We start from the raw sequence: 21,323 nt of genomic DNA on the forward strand, positions 1-21,323 counted from the left end.
CCTAGCACAGCGCCTGGTAAATAACTGTCATTAATTGAGCTTTTATTGTATGTCAAATACGATGCTAAGCACTTTAAATAATCTCACTATACCCTTAAGTAGATATTATTATTATCTCCATTTTGAAGATGAGGAAATTGAGCCGTCAGATTATTTAGCTCGTCCCAAAAGCCATTGCCCGGGCTGGAATTCAGTCACGGAACTGTCTGAGTCTTGGGCACGAACAACACTCACTATACGGCGACTGATAAATTTAGGTTCAGAGGGAAGGAAGTCCAACCATCTTGGTTTGGGGATCAATTTTAGGGGTTGTTGTAATGGGGATTTAGCACTGGGAGGGAGGTTGGACTAGAAGCCCTTTAAATTCCTTTCCAACACAGATAACCACAAGCCCCGCCCATTACGAGCGGGAGAGTGCGGTTGGCGCCGGGCGGGGCGAGCTTCCGGGGGGCGGGGCGGGGCCAGCGCTAATTGGCTGGCCTTGGGCGGAAGTCGGGAGGTTCGGTGGTCCGAAGACGGTGTCTAGTGACAGGGAGGGGGAGAAGGAAGCCCTACGTAAGGGGTCCCTCTCCCGTCCTTCTCTCCCGGAGACCCTCGGGGAAAAAGCCCAACACCCCAGCCCCGCGGCTAGCCCCTTCCCTCAGGCTCTCTCCGCTCGATTTCGCCACCGTTATGTGGGAAGCGAATCCGGTGAGTAGCCGGCGGGACGGGGCGGCCCCAGTGGGCGGGGTGATGGGAGAGGGGCGGGGAGGGGGTTCCTGGGAACTACTGCCCCCCATCCCTCCACTAGCTTGAGGTTGGGTCTTAAGTTCGGGGAGCCAGAATACCCACTAGCGGCCTCTACTGTCTCTGCCCTTTTGAGCGGTAGAGGTGGCCCCGTGGGTTCTCCAAAGCAGTATTGGTTGTCTATTACAGTTATTTATTTTACTTGCTGTGGTTTCTCTGCTTCCTGTCACCGTCTCTTTAAAGTTTGTTTTTAGAGTCACTGGGCTTTGAACCTGTTACTCTTCTTTGTCTCAGGTGTACCTGCCAGTCCCAACAATCTAAAGCAAGGGGATCCAATCCCCTTGTCTTGAATGGGCCTGAGAGGACCCATCAGTACTTTTTCCTTTTTGGGGGACAGTCATTTAAAACTTGGGGGACCGATTATGTTCTAGGCCCCTAGATGGTGAAGTTCTTAGATGTTTTCTTTCAGTGGACAGAACTGATGACCTGGAACGTTTCAATTGCAAGTCTGTCTTCCTCCTCCTTGTTTGACTCCGGTATTTGAATTGTGTCTGCACCCATTTTTCTTTTACTTTGCTTTTATACATTTCTCTATTTAAAGGGCAGCTCTTAAAGAATGGAATCCATTGGCCAAGAGCCATCTGTCTCTTTGTTAGAGTTGAAATCGCCTACTAACATGGCAAATGTACAGTATTTATGCCCGGAAAAATGGCACAATCACATTTCAGCAGGCTGTTGGATTGAATATGTGAAACTAGCCCATATGCTGAAATAACTGCCTAAATTTACTTTACTAACTGCTTTCCATACTTGCAGACATTCCTTTGTCATAACCAATACTTCTTTTTTTCCCTATTTCTGGGATATATTTCCTGTATAAATTGGAGAGTTTGTCAGTAAATCCCCACTATGCTTTTTTAAAGTTTTTGTCCCATAGAAATTCTGGATTTGTTGGTTGCACATTGTGGTTCCATTCCAGTCCATTGTGTAACAGGGGTCATCATCTAAGATTTTTTGGGTGCATATGTATAATCATCTATTATCAAGCCCTTTTGGAGGAAAGTTACTGTTGGTTTTTGAATTTAGCAAAAATAATTTAGAAGTATGAGAATGTGCTCTCTATGTGTTCATTTTCACTGTCATCAACAAAAGTTCATTATATCTTTCAATTTTTATTAGCAATCCTTCACTTCTTGATTTCTCCACAAGAGACTCCTCATTTACCCAGTTATGTGTCTTGCCCAAAGTCAGTGTTTTATATCTTTTGCTAAATTGTAAGCTCCAAATGGGCAGGTATTTTTGTCTGTTTGTTTACTGCAGTATCCTTAGACTAGAGAACAGAACCTGACACATAGTAGGCAATCAATAAATTTTTGTTAAGTTAGTGAATGGTCTTTGCTTAGGTGATTGGACCAGTACTAGAGAGTCCTTTGCTCCCACTGTTCGTTTCCCCCCTCCATCACACATCCATCATATTTCGTATTGGATCATTTGTTTGTTTGTGAGGATTATAAGGGCATTAATGAGTGTCTCATATATTTGGTTTGTTATGTCATTATTTCATTTCTTTGTAAGAAATGCTCTGTTTTCTGTGAAATCACCCTGACCATATTGCCTGATTTCTGTAGAGCAGCTTGAATTTTGTCAGTAGTGGTGGACCTTTCACATATAATCCCATATTCTTCTTTTGGCCCTTATTGTGCCACCCTAATGTGTGTTAATGCTATTCTGTTTTATCATTTACTGATACTGTTTTTCTTCCTATGAATATCTGAATGCTGTCAATAAAGTCAGTTTAGTTTGTAAAAATGAGCTCAACATTTCACATATGAGTTTCTCTAGTAATTTGTTAGTTTCTTTTTATAGAAGGAACGTCTGGATAGTCTGTCCAGTTGTGCTCATGAAATAAAAATTAATTTAACAGTTACCCTAAGTCAAACACAATTGGGAAGGTTAAGAAAAAGCCACAGTGCATCCTAAGGATAAATGCAAGGGACGTTTGTATTACTCACCAATTTAACTCACTCTTTCTATTAAATGAGATAATTCTCCTTTGTGAAGGAAGCCCAATGTTAAAAAACTTTTAATTGAAGACTTCTGCTTATTTCTATTTTTGGTAGCATCCATGACCTTAATATGCCACCTATGACCTGCAAATAGACCTCTGTTTGCAACTATATATTCTGTGTACATACTGTGTTCCACGTGCAGGAGTTTTGAAGAAATGTGACCCTGCCCCTGTCCATGGTGTAATACTCAGAAGAACCGCCCTTTCCATGTGAGAAGTCTCCATGAAATGGCTTGAATGTGGAACATCATCATTGACCTTGCGACATTTCCTTGGGAAAATAGCAAAGCAAAACAAGATAACCAAAGAGCTATACATAAACTTTTTCTCAATACCCATTTTCTCAGGACCATTATGAGGTCTGTGATGATCCTGTACAAACCTTTCACTGACCAAGAACCTGGAGGTAAGCAGAAGGCCCCACCAAGGAAGACCAGATCGACAGAAACAGTAGGAACACCTCAGTTGTTATGTGAACCCCTGGCATCTTGCCATCCACGTGGAGGGAGAGGTAACCCTTAACTAAGGGTCCCCAGTTTAAGAAAGTGACAAGTCTGTAGGAAGAAGTTAGAGGATTGCCATCACTGCCTTTTTCCTGTATATTTTGACTTTATCCTGCCTTTCTTTGTCTCTTTGTTATTGTCTTGTCCTTCTTTTCTGGGATTGAAACAAATAGGGCAATATTACATATGAGGGAATTTCAGCTTCTCTCTGTCACACTGATCAAGGGAACTGACAAATGAAAGACATCTGTTCAAGATTATAAACTACCTATTGTAGTAGCAATGCCCTTCATTATAGAAACTGATAAACCCTTTGAATATTCTTTTCTGCTTATTAACTCATATTGTTAGAATAATCTGATTAGTTAACTAAGGGAGGAGAAAATGATTTTCCTCAAGATCACACAGTGAGTAACCAACAGAATTCAATTATAACCCAGTCATCTTTTCACTCCATACTGTTCCTTGGTGATGGCAGTGATAACATTTGCATGTTAGTGCAGTGTTTTACCCAGCAAGCCACCCTTTTCTCTGTTCTTTTATGTTCATAGCTGCTTTCAAACTTCCTTGGAGTTATGATTCTGTCCTTATTGTGCTACTTATTGTGTCAAACTTCTCTAAAGAATAGTCTTACACTTTTTTGTTACTATTTCTTATTCAAGACTCAACTCCTTCAGCCCAGCTTCTACTCCTACCACCATACTTGCTAGGAGGTTACCAAGCACCTTTTAATCACCACATACAGTGGCAACCTGTCCACCTTCTTTCTCTTCCATCTTTCTGCAGCATGATGCCACCAGGGGTTTTCCTCAAAAACTAACTTTTTGGTTTCTGTGGAATTTTACATCTTTGGATTTCTTCGCCTTTCTATCATTTATCTTTGAGTCATAATCTTGACTTAGTTGTACTGCCTTCTTGTACTTCTGAAATGTTCTACTCTTAATCTTTGTTTTTTTTCTCTCAGAGCATCCTTTTTTGCTGAGTTTCTCCAAGGCTTCAAATATTACTTTTGTGAATATGCCTGTCAAAATATCTTTCGACCTGACCCCTCTCCAGAGCTGGGTGATGAACAGCTCTACTTGGTAGTTCCTCTGATGGTTCAAACTTAGTATGTATAAAACCAAATCAGTCATTGATTCAGTAATTCATTATATAATTCAGTCAGTCAGCAAATATTTACTCTCTATTACATTTAAAACACCATTCTAGACACAAGGGACAGGGAATATTAACATGGATCAAATCAGAGCCTGCCCTTTAGGGGCCTGCAATTTGGTATGGGAGGGTAAAGTAATACCAGAAGGTATCTGGGAGGAACTAGTAAGGTTTATTAGAGTAAGTTACATTTGAGCTAGGTCTTCAACTTAAAGATTGTTTGGGCATATAGTCTTATGGGAAGTTCAAAGGAAGCAAAATGACCAAAGCCCATGAAAGTAAAAGAGAATGGCAAGTACCATTTGGATAAAGGAGTGAAGTAAACAAAGTATATACTGATAATTAAAGTCTCAGCAGGCTTACGAGGCATAGGCATCTTCAGAGAATGAGAATAGAGGGATGGGGTGGTGGTAACTAACATTTGTGAATGTCTGTTCTGAATCAGACAGTGCATTTTACAGACATAAACCCTCAGGCTGGGGTGGGGATAGAGGTAGGATGTATTCTTGGAAATGAGAATTCTATAGAGAACATAGTGTGCATAAATATGTGTTCCTGGTGGTTTATTACCTGGGATCAACATGTGGACAGGGATCTATACATTGATATTTTTGTATTCGGCATTCTTTGTAATAGTCTAATAGTGGATTTGGCTGAGCTTAGAGAATGACCTATATCCATCCGAGGCTCAGAACAATCAAACTCTTTGCTGGGAAATAGAAACCCTGTACCAGACAAACAGGATATAAATGGGCAGAATGAACCGAGGAGACCAGTGTGCCATGCCAGTATTAAGTGACTGGGGGCAGTGCTAAACAAAGTATGCCCATCCCTAGGTGATCTAACGCCACTGTGAGGCAGGAATGTAAATCTTCATTTTTTTAGTGATGATACTAAAGATCAAAGAAATTTGGTGAACTTTCTGAAAAAGAACTGAACCATGTTTTAAACCTGTATCTCTCTGTTCCAGAGTGCATACTCTTTCCAGTGTAACATAGGATATCGGAGTTGAAGTGAGTAGAAAAGGATCTATGAGGAAAGTAACAGCAAGTCAGGTGTTGAAGGATTCCTGAATCGCAGTGAGCCCCTGACAGCATCATTTTTTTCATGGCACCAACTATACATGTTTTTAGAACTTTTTTCTAGCAGCATAATACATGAGCTGGAATAGAGGAATACTGTGTCCTTTCCCAGGAATGGCATGGCAGGTACAGCAGAAGGCCAGGAAAGTGTGTCTGATAGTTTTCAGTATCAGTGTGAGCAAAGACCCTGACACAGAAAGGAGCTTGATGTTTGAGAAACAGAGAGAATCCAGGTGGCTGGAACACGGTACCAGGTGATTAGGCCAGGAGGTAACTAGGTTCCAGACCATGCATGGCTTTGTGACAATGGGTTTAGGATTATCGGCAGCCCACTGAAGGATTTTATACAGGAAGTGACATGTACAGATTTTTGTTTTTAAAAAGATCTCTCTGCTGTGTGGAAAAGTAGTTACACATGAGTGGGTACAGGAGGCAGAATAATGGCCTCCCAAAGAGTCACATCCTAATCACTGGAACCTGTGAGTATGTTAGGCTACATGGCAAAGGGAATTTAAGGTTACAGGTGGAATTAAAGTTGCTCATCAGCAGATTTCAAGATAGAGACCTTATATTGAATTATTCAGGAGGGGCCAATGTAATCACAAGGGTCCTTAAAAGTAGAAGAGGGAGGTAGAAGAAAGAGTCACAGGGAGATGTTACTAAGGAAGAATGGTCAAAGAAATGCAGTGTTGCTGGCTTTGGAGATGGAGGAAGGGGGCCACAAGCCAAGGAATGTGAGAAGCCTAAAGAAACTGGGAAAGTAAAGGAAGCAGAATCTCCCCTAGAGCCTCCAGAAGGGAATCAAGCCCACCTTAATTTTAGCCTGGTGAGACTTGTGTCAGACCTCTAATCTCTACAGGCCTGTAAGATAATAAATACCTGTTGTTTTAAGCTAATTTATTATAGCAGTGATAGAAAACTAATGAAGAAATGTGTAAGAAAAGATGTGAGAAGACCAGTTAGGAGCCTGAAGTATACTCCTGGGAGGAGATGAAGGTGACTCTGACTAAGCTTGTGGTAATGGAGAGCGAGAGAAGTGGAGTGATTCCAGTTGTACTTTGGATGTGAATGCTGAATTTCTGACACAAGCAACTGGGAAGAAGATGTTTTCACTGTTGGGAGATTTGAAAAGAATTTATGGGTGGAGGGATAGGGGAGATCAAGAGTTTGGTTTTGGACACATTAGGTTTAATATGCTTGTGCCGCATTCAAGTAGTGAAGTCAAGGAGGCAGTTGGGTAGATGAGTCTGGAGCTTAGAGAAGGCTGGACTAGAGATTGAAATATGGGCCTCAGCAACTATAGATAGCCTTTAAAATCATATGACTGGTGAGATCCCAAGGACAGTGTTTCTCAAACTCGCAACACCCATGCAGACCACCAGTATTTTATACATTAAAAAATTACTATTTTTAAACAATAAACCAGTATTTTAAAGATTAATATTTTTATCATTGAAAAGGGTGATTTTTCTCAGCCTTTTACAAATAATCTGTATCTGACTTCATGATAGATAGCTTGAGATGTAGGTTAGATCCAGACACTTTGATTTTTAACTCTCCTGAATTGGAAAATACCACCCCATAATTATAGATTGTCAGAATATGCAACTGGTGTTTTCCTGGCTCTGTCAGATTTTTCAGAATATCAAGATCGACAGATGGAGAAATTTGGGAAGATAGTTCTCTGAAAAACATTCCTAGTGCTCTGTCAATTGCCAATTGACAAACCCTGTAATATTTAATAACTATAGGGGTGAATGTTTCAACCATCCTGATTATTTGGAAAATAGGGCAAATGTATTCTTTGTCATTTGTCAATTACTTCAGTCTCTGGAAGGTATTTTCTTATGACTTATTGTAGCATTTGCATGTTTTTTGTTTTTTTGTTTTGTTATTGTTTTTTTAGTATATATCCACAATAATGTAATCAGTGTAACACTCTGATGAGTAAAAAAAATCATGTTTGGGAAAGGAGTCATACTGTAGCAATTGATCTTGTGCACTATAGTTGGTGACTCTGAAAAATCTGACATCTTGCTCTCAGCATGGAATATATTGGCCTTCAAATGGTAGGTTCAGGTTATTTAAAAGAATATAAATGTATTTCTGTTATATCCCACTTGAGCAGACCCCTGGAACTCATAGAAATGATCTTCACTGGAATTATCAGCATCATGAAGAAATGTTTTTATTTTATCCCTCATATGAGAAACTCTTGCAAGCACTTTTTTCCTTGACAGCCAGGAAACTTGAGTGAGAAAAGTAATCTTGCAAGCACTGCCATTTCTTTTCACATCTGAGATCACATACTCTGAGTATGAGTTAAGATTTGATGATATTAAGTTTTCATTATTTCCTTCAACACTCAGTTATAATCAAGAGGCGTATTGTTGATTTCCTAACTGTTCCATATGTTTAAAGCATCTTTTGGTAGTAGCAGCACCTTTTCTTGTTATTTGTGTAGCTCATGCTCTGTCAGTTTTGAATCTGTGGTACCATTTTTTTTTCATGGATCCATGCTTTATGAATACATTATTCTCACATGTCTCACTTTTGACAGGTATGATACAAAAAATCCTTAAATTTAATTTTACAGATTTTAAGAGCAAGCTGTTCAAAAGGCGAATTCTGAACCATGGTTGGTATAGCAAATGAAATATATCAAAACAAACAAAAATTTCATCCAAATATTTACATTTTTAAAAGACATTAAAAAAATAGGTTACTTATTATGTTGCTTGAACAAACCATATGTGGAACTGAATTCCATTCGTTATGGAGTTAGCTTCTGCTATATATTTACTGATGCTATAGTCGACCCCCAGCATCTGAGGATTTAAGAGTTTTCAACTGTTCCCAATCTATGCTAAAAAAAAAACATGACAACCAATAAATCACATGTTTCTGAGGCCTTAATTTGCTCCTCAGAAGTAGAAGTCCAATACTGTGGAGCAAGAGGGCGCACTGTCGCTTGGTGTGGCTCTGCCACTGCCTGTAATGACCGGGTATTCAATAAAGCTCTCTAGAGGCCATTTAAATTTAATAATTATACCTCACCACATTATTATCTGTGCTCTAGTAGTTTCACAAATTTGGATATTTACAAAATATTTTGGAATATATTCCTAGAGAATATTGAGGAGTTCCTATGTTATATTAAACAGCAAACCATGCAGTTTCTTAGAGCTCCCAGAGGTTTTTTAAAAAACAAACAAAAAAACCAGCCCCGTTAAAAACTCAAACACTTCATATTACAGGTAAAGAAAATTTATATTCCAGCAATGCCAATATAGGTAATTTGACAGCTTAGCCCCTTCTTGCAAACTGATTAACAACTACAGTAAAACTTCTATTGTCAATGGCTCTGGCTCAGATGCTTAAATACTTAAACAGCTTGAAAAGATTATTCGTTTTTGTTTTTGTTTTTCCTGTGGGCTTGGGTATGGGAGAGGATTACAATGAAGAGGAAGAGAATGAAGACAGTCTGTTGTACCACTTTTAATCTGTGTCACAGCTCACAAAAGTATCATTGTCTAAATGAAAACTGTCTTCCCTTGTATTATGAATTCCCAGGGATAAGCAGAACAAAAAGTTGTTGAGCACTTCTGCCTCATCACATACTATACATGTGCCAAAAGCTGATTCATATTTTCTTCATAAGTAATTTGTCCAGTTGTAAAACAAAATATATGCTGGAGCACCCATGTGATAGCACTTGCTCTTCCATATCATGTGCCATTGATATTATATGACTTCCAGCAGAGCCATTTAATAAAGAAATTTTTGTCAGTATTTTTTTTTCTTTCTATAATTTGGCATTAGATTTGGGTTGACGAGCTTCTCAGCAGTATCAAGACTTTAACCAGTTTTAGCTGAGCAGTACAACTTTGAGTAAGATCTCTGTTGTCGTGGCTCTTCTGTGTCTCAATCAACAAAGCAAATTGATTTGGGGCTCTATGTGAAAATGATGTAAAAGTTTACTTGATTTGACCTGATCAACATGGACTTTATCGTGCATATTTTAACTTTAAGAACACAGGGGGCTATTACAATGGTAACTTTAAAGATAATAAAGGAATCTTTGTGAAAATCACCATTAATCCTCTTTCAATTTTGCAAAATATTGTGAACAAATTTATTTCGTTATTTTTTCCTCTGAAAATGCTTGTGAACTACTTCATAGTCTCTGAGGACCATGCTTTGAGGATGTAGAGAAAGGAAAGAAGAGGGGCTAGGAATGAGCCATGAGGAACTTTAAAAGCTAAAGGTTGAATAAAAGTCAGGGTGCAAAGGAGACTGAGAATTTGTGGCCAAAATTATAAGACAAACTGGAGAGTCTGATGTCATGGAAACCAAGTGGAGAGTAATTTAGGATGGAGGATAAACTGTGTGGGATAATACTGAGAGATTAAGTAAGATGAGGACTAGAAAGTATCCACAGGATTTAGCAACATGAAACTTATTGGAGCTCCTACCAAGTGTTTTTTGTTTTGAGGGGTGGTGGAGTGGGAGAGATTGGGCCAGAGTCAGAAGAGCTAAATTGAAATGGATTTTGGAGTACATGGATATTGAAGATACGCGCATAGCATGTGTAGACAAGGAGTTATAATTAATAAGCCATAAAAAAGAGAAAATAAAATCCTAAAAATATTCAATCCAAAGAAGGTTGAAAAAGGGGAAAATGTGAACAAAAAAACCCAGATGGGACAATTAAAAAGTAAGTAGCAAGATAATAGATTTAAATTTAACCATATCAATAATCATACCAAGTATAAATGCTCTAAAATGCCAGTTAAAAATTGGTGACTGTCGGGCTAGACCCAACTATAAGTTATACATAAGAAACACTTAAATTCATATAAAGTCACAAATAGGATACAACTAAATGGAAAAAGATACACAACCCTAAAACTAGGCTTGAGTGGTAGAGTAGTATTAAATAAGGTAGATTTTAGGTAAAATGATATTATCCACGTTAAAAAAAATGTCATTTCCTGATGATAAAGAGATTATTTAATCAATAACAGTCCTAGATGTTTATGTACTTAATAACATCTTAAGAATACGTGAAGCAAATCTAATAGAACTGCAAGGGAAAATAGGAAACTACAGTTATAGTTGGAGAGTCAATATTCCTCTCTAAATAAAAATGGAATAAGTAGACAGAAAATGAGCAGGCATATAGAAGATTTGAACAGCAATATTAGCAAACATGACTTAATGACATTTATAGAACACTCCACCCAACAATAGCTGAATACTCTTTATTTTCAACTACACAGAGACCATTTATCAAGATAGAACGTATTCTAGGAGATAAAACAAGTCTCAATAAATTTAAAAGATTTCAAGTTATATATAATATGTTATTTGACCAAACTGTAATTAAATTAGGAATCAGTGGTGGAAAGACATCTGTAAAATCCCCAAATATTTGGTAAATAATTAATACACTTCTAACTTTGGGTCAACGAAGAGATAAAATAGGTAAAATAGAAAGTATGAAAACACAACATATCAAAACTTAAAAGGAAATTTACAGCTTAATGCCTATATTAGAAAGGAAGAAAGGTCACAAATCATTGGCTGCAATTCCTCCTTTAAAAACTAGAAAAAGAACAAGTTAATCTCAACATAAACTAGAACAAGGAAATAATGAAGTTCAGAGCAGAAATCACTGAAATAGCACATAGAAAAACAGTAGAGAAAACTATGAAACCAAAAGCTCATTCTTTAAGAACATCAATAAAATTGATAAACCTCTAGCCAGACCAGGAGAAAAAGAGAAGACACAAATGACCAATATAAAAAATGGGAGAGATAATAAGGGAATGCAATCAACAATTTTATGCTATTGATGTGAAAATATAGATGAAATGGACAAATTCCTAAAGAGACACAAACTACCAAAGCTTACTCAAGAAGAAGTAGATAACATGAATAGTCCAATATCTATTAAAGACTTTGAATTTGTCTTTACCCACAAAGTAAGCTAGCTTCACTGGTGAATTCTACCAAACATTTAAGGAAGAACTACCAGTTCTATACAAACTTCCAGAAAATTGAAGAGAAGGGAATACTTCCCAACTCATTCTGAGGCTGTCATTACCCTGACACCAAAACCAATCAAAGACATTACAAGAAGAAGAGAAAACTATGCACCAGTATGCTGTATGAACACACGTGCAAAAATTCTCAACAAAACTTTGGCAAATCAAATAAAAATTATGTAAAAGGTTTAATACATCATGACCAAATGGTGTTATCCTCAGGAATGGAAGGTTGGTTTAATGTTCAAAAATCAATCATTGTCACTTAACCATATAAACAAGCTAACATGAAAAATCATATGATCATTTCAATACATACAGAAAAAAACGTGATAAAACCCAATATCCATTCCTGATGAAAGTTTCAGCAAATTAAGAATGGAAGAGAACTTGCTCAACCTGATAAGGAATGTGCAGGAAAGGGTTAACTCAGCAGGTCTAGGTTGCTCAAACTGCAAATTCCCAAGAAAGGCCTGTTTTCACAAGGAACTGTGAAACTGAGCTCTGAGGAACTGAGCTCTTGGAATGATTCCTCTGATCAGAGTGTATTTGCATGCCTGAGGCCTTGAGCCATGCTTTCCCAGTTAGTCTAGATAATTTATATTAACAACATGATCGTGTCAACATCTGCTTTCCCTCGGGATCAGGAGCCTAGTGACTGAGGTCAGTCACACAGGTGCTGTATGCTACATGACCAACCCCCCAGATAAACCCTGGACACCTAGGGTCCGGTAAGCTTCCCTGGTTGGCACACTGCACATATTGCCACATATTGTTGCTGAGAGAATTAAGTATGTCCCATGTGACTCCACTGGGAGGAGAAACTTGGAAGCTGCTCATATTTTCCTCCTGACTTCAACTCCTGCACCTTTTCCCTTTCCTGAGTTTACTCTGTATTCTTTCTCTGTAATAAACTGTAACCATGAGTATAACAACTTCTGCGTCCTGTGAGTCCTTCTAGCAAATCATCACTCCTGAGGGTGGTCTTGGGGACCCCTGACACAAAGGAAGGGGCTTCTTCAAAAACCTGCATTTCACATCATAGTCAATGGTGAGAGACTGAAGAAATGCTTTCTTCCTAGGATCAGGAACAAGGCAATGATGCCCATTCTCACCACTTCTATTCAGCATTGTACTGGAGGTTCGAACCGGTGCAGTAAAGCAAGAAAAAGAAATAACAGGCATCTAGGAAAAAAGTACAGCTGTCTTTATTCAGATATGATGCCTATATGAAATCTATTGGAATCTCCAAAAAAGTTCTTAGAACTAATAAATGAGTTTAGTAAGGTTGCAGGATAGAAGTTCCACTACATGCGTCAATGTGTAAGTATATACAGCAATGTACAATTGAACATTAAAATTTAAAATGCAATACCATTTACAATCGTATAAAAAATATGAAATACTTAGGGTTGAATCTTACAGAAAATATTTAAAGACCTAAATAAATGGAGAGATACATTTAATTCATATGTCAGAACACTTAATATTATTAAGATGTCATTTCTTCCCAGTTCAATTGATTGAATCCCAATTGAAATTCAAAGGACCTAGAATAGCCAAAGCAGTTTCGATTAAAAAAAAAAAAAGGTTTAAATAACTACCTGATTTAAAGATTCAGTATGAAACTACAGTAATCAAAGTGGTGCAATATTAGCACCAAGACAGAGACATTAATTAATGTAGAACTAGAGAATAGAAATAGACCCATACATATATAGATAAATGTTTTTTTAACAGATGTAAAATTCAGTGGAGAAAGGAGTTTTCAACAAATGGTGGTGGAACAATTGGATATCCATATGCAAAAAAAATAAACTTCAATCTTTACTTTGCACCATATACAAAATTAACCCAAAATGAATCATAGATCTAATGCAAAACCTAAAACCAAAAATTTCCAAAAGAAAGAATAAGAGGAAATCTTTATAACCTTGGGTAAGGCAAAATTTTCTTACATATGATGCCAGAAGCATGATCCATAAGAGAAAAAAATTGATAAATTAGATTCCCGCAAGTTAAAACTTCTGCTGATCAAAAGATACTGTTAGGAAAATGAAATGATAAACTACAGGCTGGAGAAAATACCTGTAAATCATGTATCTGGTAAACAACCTGTATCCAGATTATATAAAACCCAATAAAAAGAAAACAACTGAATAAAATATGAGCCAAAGGTTTGAATAAACTGCACAGAAGAAGACAAGCAGATGAGAAATAAGTACATGAAAAGATGCTTGACATCATTAGTCATTAGGGAGATGGAATTTAAAACTACAATGATATACCATATTACACATCTATTTATTAGAATGGCTAAAATTACAGAGACTCACCATACCAAGTCTTGGTGAGGATGAGGAGTAACTAGTACTCTCATATACTGCTGGTGGGAATGTAAAATGATACACCACTTTTAAAAATAGTTTGGCAATTTCTTGTTAAAATTTCTTTACAATTTAAACACACACCTACCGTATAATCCAGTCATTGAATTCCTAGGTATGCATGTGTTCATACAAAGACTTGTACACAACTGTTAACAGTGGCTTTATTTATAATAGTAAAACACTTGAAACAATCCTGGTTAATAGACATACTAAATCCATGCAATGGAATACTACTCGGCAATAAAAAAGGAATTAATTTACGTTACACACAATAGCATGGATGAACCTCGAAGTAATCGTCGTGAAAGGAGCCAGACAAAAAACTGTACATCCTATATGATTCCATTATATAAAGTTCTAAAAAATGAAACCTGATTGATTGTGACAGAAAGCAGAATAGTAGTTGCCTGGAGAGGGACTAGTGCAGAAGGGCAGGAGGGAAAGATTACGAAAGGCCATGAAGAAATGTGTGGGAGTCATGGATACATTCATTGTCTTGATTGTGGTGATCTCACAGATATATTATGTGTGTTAAAACATCAATTTGTACACCATAAATATGTACAGTTTATTGTTGGTTATTGCTCAATAAAACTATTTTAAAAGATAGAATTCTAGAATATAAAACACAAAACCTTTTGTGTTTGGGGGCTAAATAAAAGATACCGTGAATTTGGAGACACACTTCTGGCAAAATAGAGGAGGGAGAGGGAACTTATGATGATTATCCCTATGCTTTTCCAAAGGCTTTACAGGATTTATTATTTTTTACTCAGAAAAGCCCATTAAGTAATTTATCCACATTTCTTAGGAGTTTTCTCTTTTTCCACTCTCTACAGGCATCTAGCCATTTTGTAGAATTCCTTTGTTTCCTTCAGAATCTTTACCCATCACTTTTTACTTGGCTGTGAGGTTCCAATCCTTTGTTTTGGGGCTTTTAAAAATAACAAGTTTTTTGAAAAATAATCCACAAACCATACAATTTAAAATATACAACTTAATGGCTTTTAATATATTCACAAGTTTATGCCGTCATTAGCACAATATAATTTTAGAACATTTTCATCACCCCCAAAACCAAACCCATACCCATTAGTAGCCATTCCCTATTCTCCCTCGCCTCACTAGCCCTAAGCAACCACAAATCTACTTTCTGTCTCTCTATTTGCCTATTCCGGAGAATTTGTATAAATGGAATCATATAATGTATGGTCTTTGCATCTGTCATATTCCATTTAGCAAATGATTTCAAGGTTCATCCATATTGTAGCATTTACAACTACTTCATTCCTTTTTTATGACTGACTAATATTCCATTGCATGGATAAATGATGTTTTCTTATCCATTTATCAGCTGAACATTTTGGTTGTTCCCATTTTTGGCTACTATGAAATAATGCTTCTGTGAACATTTGTGTACAAGTTTTTATGTGGACACATGTTTTCATTTCAGTTGGGTTTATTCGTAGTGGTGAAATTGCTGGGTCATACGGTAACTATATGTATAACTTTCTGAAGAACTGTCAACTGTTTTCCAAAGCAGTGATGATTTTCCACATTCCCACTAGCAATGTATGAGGGTTCCGGTTTCTCCATATCCTTGACAACTTGCTGTTGTCTGTCTTTTCAGTTTTAGGCATCCTAGTGGGTGTGGAGTGGTATCTCATTGTGGTTTGATATGCATTTCCCTAATTAATAATGATGTTGAACATCTTCTCGTGCTTATTAGTCATTTGGATAGCTTCTTTGGAAAGATGTCTATTCAAATCCTTTGCCCATTTTTAAATTGAGTTGTCTTCTTATTATTGAGTTGTAGGAGTTCTTTATTCTGCCTACAAGTCTCTTATCAAATATATGATTTGCAAAAATTTTCTATTCTGTGGGTTGTATTTTCATTTTCTTGAAGGTATCATTTGCAGCACAAATGTTTTTCATTTTTATATACTCCAATTTATCTATTTTTCCTTTTGTCACTTGTGCTTTTAGTGTCATATCTAAAAAAATCATTGCCTAACCTGAGGGTCCAAGGATTTATTCCTAAATTTTCTTCCAAGAGTTGTGTTGTTTTAGCTCTTAAATTTAGGGCCATGATCCATTTTCAGTTAATTTTTGTGTATAGTGTGTGGTAGAGGTACAACTTCATTCTTTTGCATAGGGTTATCTAGTTGTCCTAAACAAGTTTTGAAAAGTGTATTCTTTCCCCATTGAATTGTTTTGGCATCCCTGTCGAAAATCACGACCATAAATGTAGCAGTTTATTTTGGGACTCCCAATTCTATTTCATCGATCTTTATGTCTATCCTTTTGCCAATAATACACTGTACTGTTTAGTGTAGTTTGTATTAAGTTTTGAAATCGGAAAGTGTGACTCTTCGAACTTTATTTTTTTTTCAAGATTGTTTTGGGTATTCTGGGTCCTTTGCAGTTCCATTTGAATTTTAGAGTCAGCTCATCCATTTCCACAAAAAGGCCAGCATGGATTTTGAAATGGATTGACTTAAATCTGTAGATCGATTTGGGAATTATTGCCATCCTGACAATATTAAGCCTTCTGATCCACGAGAACATGATGTCTTTTTATTTAGTTAGTTTTTCTTTAATTTCTTTCAACTCTTAAGAGTTTTCAGTGTAAAGTCTTGCACATCTTTTGTTAACTTTATAATTATTTTATTCTTTTTGGTGTTATTGTAGATGGAATTGTTTTCTTAATTTCTTTTTAGTGTAAAGAAATACAATTTATTTTTGAATATTAATCTTGTATCCTGCAACCTTGCTGAACTCATTTATTAAGTTCTAGTAGTTTTTCAGTGATTTCTTAGGATTTTCTACATGCAAATCATGTCATCTGTATCCATTTCTTTCCAGTCTGGATACATTTTCTGTCTTTCCCTTAGTTAACTGCCCTGCGTAGAATTTCCAGCACAATGTTAAATAGAAGTAGCAAGAACAGACATTCTCATCTTGTTTCTGATCTTAGGGGGAAAGTATTTAGTCTTTTGCCATAAAGTAAGATGGTAGCTGGGTTTTCATAGATGCCCTTTATCAGGTTGAGAAAGTTCCTTTCTATTCCTAGTTTGTTGAAGATTTTTATCATGATAGGGTATTGAAATTTTGTGAAATGCTTTTTCTGTATATATTGAGATGATCATTTGATTTTTGTCTTTTATTCTGTGAACATGGTATATTATATTAATTGAGTTTTTTTAAATAACTTACTTTTTTTTTTATTAAAGAAATATCATGCATAAAACAGAGTTCCCATATACTCCCCCTTATTAACATGTGATCCCTGACATTATTATCCCCTTTATTTATTTTTTTTTTTTGAGGGGAGAGGATATATTTTATTTTATTTTTATATAATTTCAAACTTACAGAAAAATTGCAAGAGCTAGTACAAGAAAACCCCATATACCCATTACTCAAAGCCACCAACTATTTACATTTTTTTTTAATCTTCATTTTATTGAGATATATTCACATACCACGCAGTCATACAAAACAAATCGTACTTTCGATTGTTTACAGTACCATTACATAGTGGTACATTCATCACCCAAATCAATCCCTGGCACCTTCATTAGCACACACACAAAAATAACAAGAATAATAATTAGAGTGAAAAAGAGCAATTGGAGTAAAAAAGAATACTGGGTACCTTTGTCTGTTTGTTTCCTTCCCCTATTTTTCTACTCATCCATCCATAAACTAGACAAAGTGGAGTGTGGTCCTTATGGCTTTCCCAATCTGATTGTCACCCCTCATAAGCTACATTTTTATACAACTGTCTTCGAGATTCATGGGTTCTGGGTTGTAGTTTGATAGTTTCAGGTATCCACCACCAGCTACCCCAATTCTTTAGAACCTAAAAAGGGTTGTCTAAAGTGTGCATAAGAGTGCCCACCAGAGTGACCTCTCGGCTCGTTTTGGAATCTCTCTGCCACTGAAGCTTATTTCATTTCCTTTCACATCCCCCTTTTGGTCAAGAAGATGTTCTCCATCCCACGATGCCGGGTCTACATTCCTCCCCGGGAGTCATATTCCACGTTGCCAGGGAGATTCACTTCCCTGGGTGTCTGATCCCACGTAGGGGGGAGGGCAGTGATTTCACCTTTCAAGTTGGCTTAGCCAGAGAGAGAGGGCCACATCTGAGCAACAAAGAGGCATTCGGGAGGAGGCTCTTAGGCACAATTATAGGGAGGCCTAGCCTCTCCTTTGCAGCAACCGTCTTCCCAAGGGTAAAACCTGTGGTAGAGGGCTCAACCCATCAAACCACCAGTCCCCTATGTCTGTGGTCATGTTAGCAACCATGGAGGTGGGGTAGGCGAATACCCCTGCATTCTCCACAGGCTCCTCAACGGGGCACTACATCTTTTTTTTTTTTCCCCTTGTTTTTCTTTTTCTTTTTTTTTTTTTTTTTTAACTTTCCCTTCTTTTTTAAATCAACTGTATGAAAAAAAAAGTTAAAAAGAAAACAAACATACAATAAAAGAATATTTCAAAGAGACCATAACAAGGGAGTAAGAAAAAGACAACTAACCTAAGATAACTGCTTAACTTCCAACATGTTCCTACTTTACCCCAAGAAAGTGACCTAATATAGCAACATTTCTGTGAACTTGCTCCTACTATATCCATCAGAAATTAACAGACCATAGTCATTCCTGGGCATCCCCAGAACGTTAAATAGCTTATCTGTTCTTCTTGGATTATTGTTCCCCCTTCCTTAATTGCTCTCTATTGCTAGTTCCCCTACATTCTACATTATAAACCATTTGTTTTACATTTTTCAAAGTTCACATTAGTGGTAGCATATAATATTTCTCTTTTTTGTGCCTGGCTTATTTCGCTCAGCATTATGTCTTCAAGGTTCATCCATGTTGTCATATGTTTCACCAGATCGTTCCTTCTTACTGCCGCGTAGTATTCCATCGTGTGTATATACCACATTTTATTTATCCACTCATCTGTTGATGGACATTTGGGTTGTTTCCATCTCTTGGCAATTGTGAATAATGCTGCTATGAACATTGGCGTGCAGATATCTGTTCGTGTCACTGCTTTCCGATCTTCCGGGTATATACCGAGAAGTGCAATCGCTGGATCGAATGGTAACTCTATATCTAGTTTTCTAAGGAACTGCCAGACTGACTTCCAGAGTGGCTGAACCATTATACAGTCCCACCAACAATGAATAAGAGTCCCAATTTCTCCACATCCCCTCCAGCATTTGTAGTTTCCTGTTTGTTTAATGGCAGCCATTCTAATCGGTGTTAGATGGTATCTCATTGTGGTCTTAATTTGCATCTCTCTAATAGCTAGTGAAGCTGAACATTTTTTCATGTGTTTCTTGGCCATTTGTATTTCTTCTGGAGAGAACTGTCTTTTCATATCTTTTGCCCATTTTATAATTGGGCTGTCTGTACTATTGTCATTGAGTTGTAGGATTTCTTTATATATGCAAGATATCAGTCTTTTGTCAGATACATGGTTTCCAAAAATTTTTTCCCATTGAGTTGGCTGCCTCTTTACCTTTTTGAGAAATTCCTTTGAGGTGCAGAAACTTTTAAGCTTGAGGAGTTCCCATTTATCTATTTTCTCTTTTGTTGCTTGTGCTTTGGGTGTAAAGTCTAGGAAGTGGCCTCCTAATACAAGGTCTTGAAGATGTTTTCCTACATTATCTTCTAGGAGTTTTATGGTACTTTCTTTTATATTGAGATCTTTGGTCCATTTTGAGTTAATTTTTGTGTAGGGGGTGAGGTAGGGGTCCTCTTTCATTCTTTTGGATATGGATATCCAACTCTCCCAGCCCCATTTGTTGAAAAGACCATTATGGCTCAGTTCAGTGACTTTGGGGGCCTTATCAAAGATCAGTCGGCCATAGATCTGAGGTCTATCTCTGAATTCTCAATTCGATTCCATTGATCTATATGTCTATCTTTGTGCCAGTACCATGCTGTTTTGGCAACTGTGGCTTTATAATAAGCTTCAAAGTCAGGGAGTGTAAGTCCTCCCACTTCGTTTTTCTTTTTTAGAGTGTCTTTAGCAATTCGAGGCATCTTCCCTTTCCAAATAAATTTGATAACTAGCTTTTCCAAGTCTGCAAAGTAGGTTGTTGGAATTTTGATTGGGATTGCATTGAATCTGTAGATGAGTTTGGGTAGAATTGACATCTTAATGACATTTAGCCTTCCTATCCATGAACATGGAATATTTTTCCATCTTTTAAGGTCCCCTTCTATTTCTTTTAGTAGAGTTATGTAGTTTTCTTTGTATAGGTCTTTTACATCTTTGGTTAAGTTTATTCCTAGGTACTTGATTTTTTTTAGTTGCTATTGAAAATGGTATCTTTTTCTTGAGTGTCTCTTCAGTTTGTTCATTTCTAGCATATAGAAACATTACTGACTTATGTGCATTAACCTTGTATCCCACTACTTTCCTAAATTTGTTTATTAGCTCTAGTAGCTGTATCGTCGATTTCTCAGAGTTTTCTAGATATAAGATCATATCATCTGCAAACAATGACAGTTTTACTTCTTCTTTTCCAATTTGGATGCCTTTTATTTCTTTGTCTTGCCGGATTGCCCTGGCTAGCACTTCCAGCACAATGTTGAATAACAGTGGTGACAGCGGGCATCCTTGTCTTGTTCCTGATCTTAGAGGGAAGGCTTTCAGTCTCTCACCATTGAGTACTATGCTGGCTGTGGGTTTTTCATATATGCTCTTTATCATGTTGAGGAAGTTTCCTTCAATTCCTACCTTTTGAAGTGTTTTTATCAAAAAGGGATGTTGGATTTTGTCAAATGCTTTTTTCAGCATCTATTGAGATGATCAATTGATTTTTTCCCTTTTGACTTGTGAATGTGTTGTAATACATTGATTGATTTTCTTATGTTGAACCATCCTTGCATGCCTGGAATAAACCCTACTTGGTCATGGTGTATGATTTTTTTAATGTGTCTTTGGATTCGATTTGCAAGTATTTTGTTGAGGATTTTTGCATCTATATTCATTAGGGAGATTGGCCGGTAGTTTTCCTTTTTTGTAGCATCTTTGCCTGGTTTTGGTATTAGATTGATGTTAGCTTCATAAAATGAGTTAGGTAGTGTCCCATTTCTTCGATGTTTTGAAAGAGTTTGAGTAAGATTGGTGTCAGTTCTTTCTGGAAAGTTTGGTAGAATTCCCCTGTGAAGCCATCTGGCCCTGGGCATTTATTTGTGGGAAGATTTTTGATGACTGATTGGATCTCTTTGCTTGTGATGGGTTGGTTGAGGTCTTCTATTTCTTCTCTGGTCAGTCTAGGTTGTTCATATGTTTCCAGGAAATTGTCCATTTCCTCTACATTATCC

General features: G+C 37.0%; 1 protein-coding gene across 1 annotated transcript in view; it reads left to right on the forward strand.

Moving 5' to 3' along the window:
* The first annotated feature begins 504 nt into the window (after nucleotides 1–504).
* Nucleotides 505–21,323, forward strand: part of PARP11 (poly(ADP-ribose) polymerase family member 11) — a 66,350-nt gene continuing 45,531 nt past the window's right edge. The window contains 1 exon segment of the mRNA XM_037846918.1: nucleotides 505–690. Within this exon segment, the coding sequence (XP_037702846.1) occupies nucleotides 673–690 (18 nt within the window). The 5' untranslated portion in view covers nucleotides 505–672.

This window comes from Choloepus didactylus, chromosome 8 (genome assembly GCF_015220235.1).
Source record: "Choloepus didactylus isolate mChoDid1 chromosome 8, mChoDid1.pri, whole genome shotgun sequence".
Classification (NCBI taxonomy): domain Eukaryota; kingdom Metazoa; phylum Chordata; class Mammalia; order Pilosa; family Megalonychidae; genus Choloepus; species Choloepus didactylus.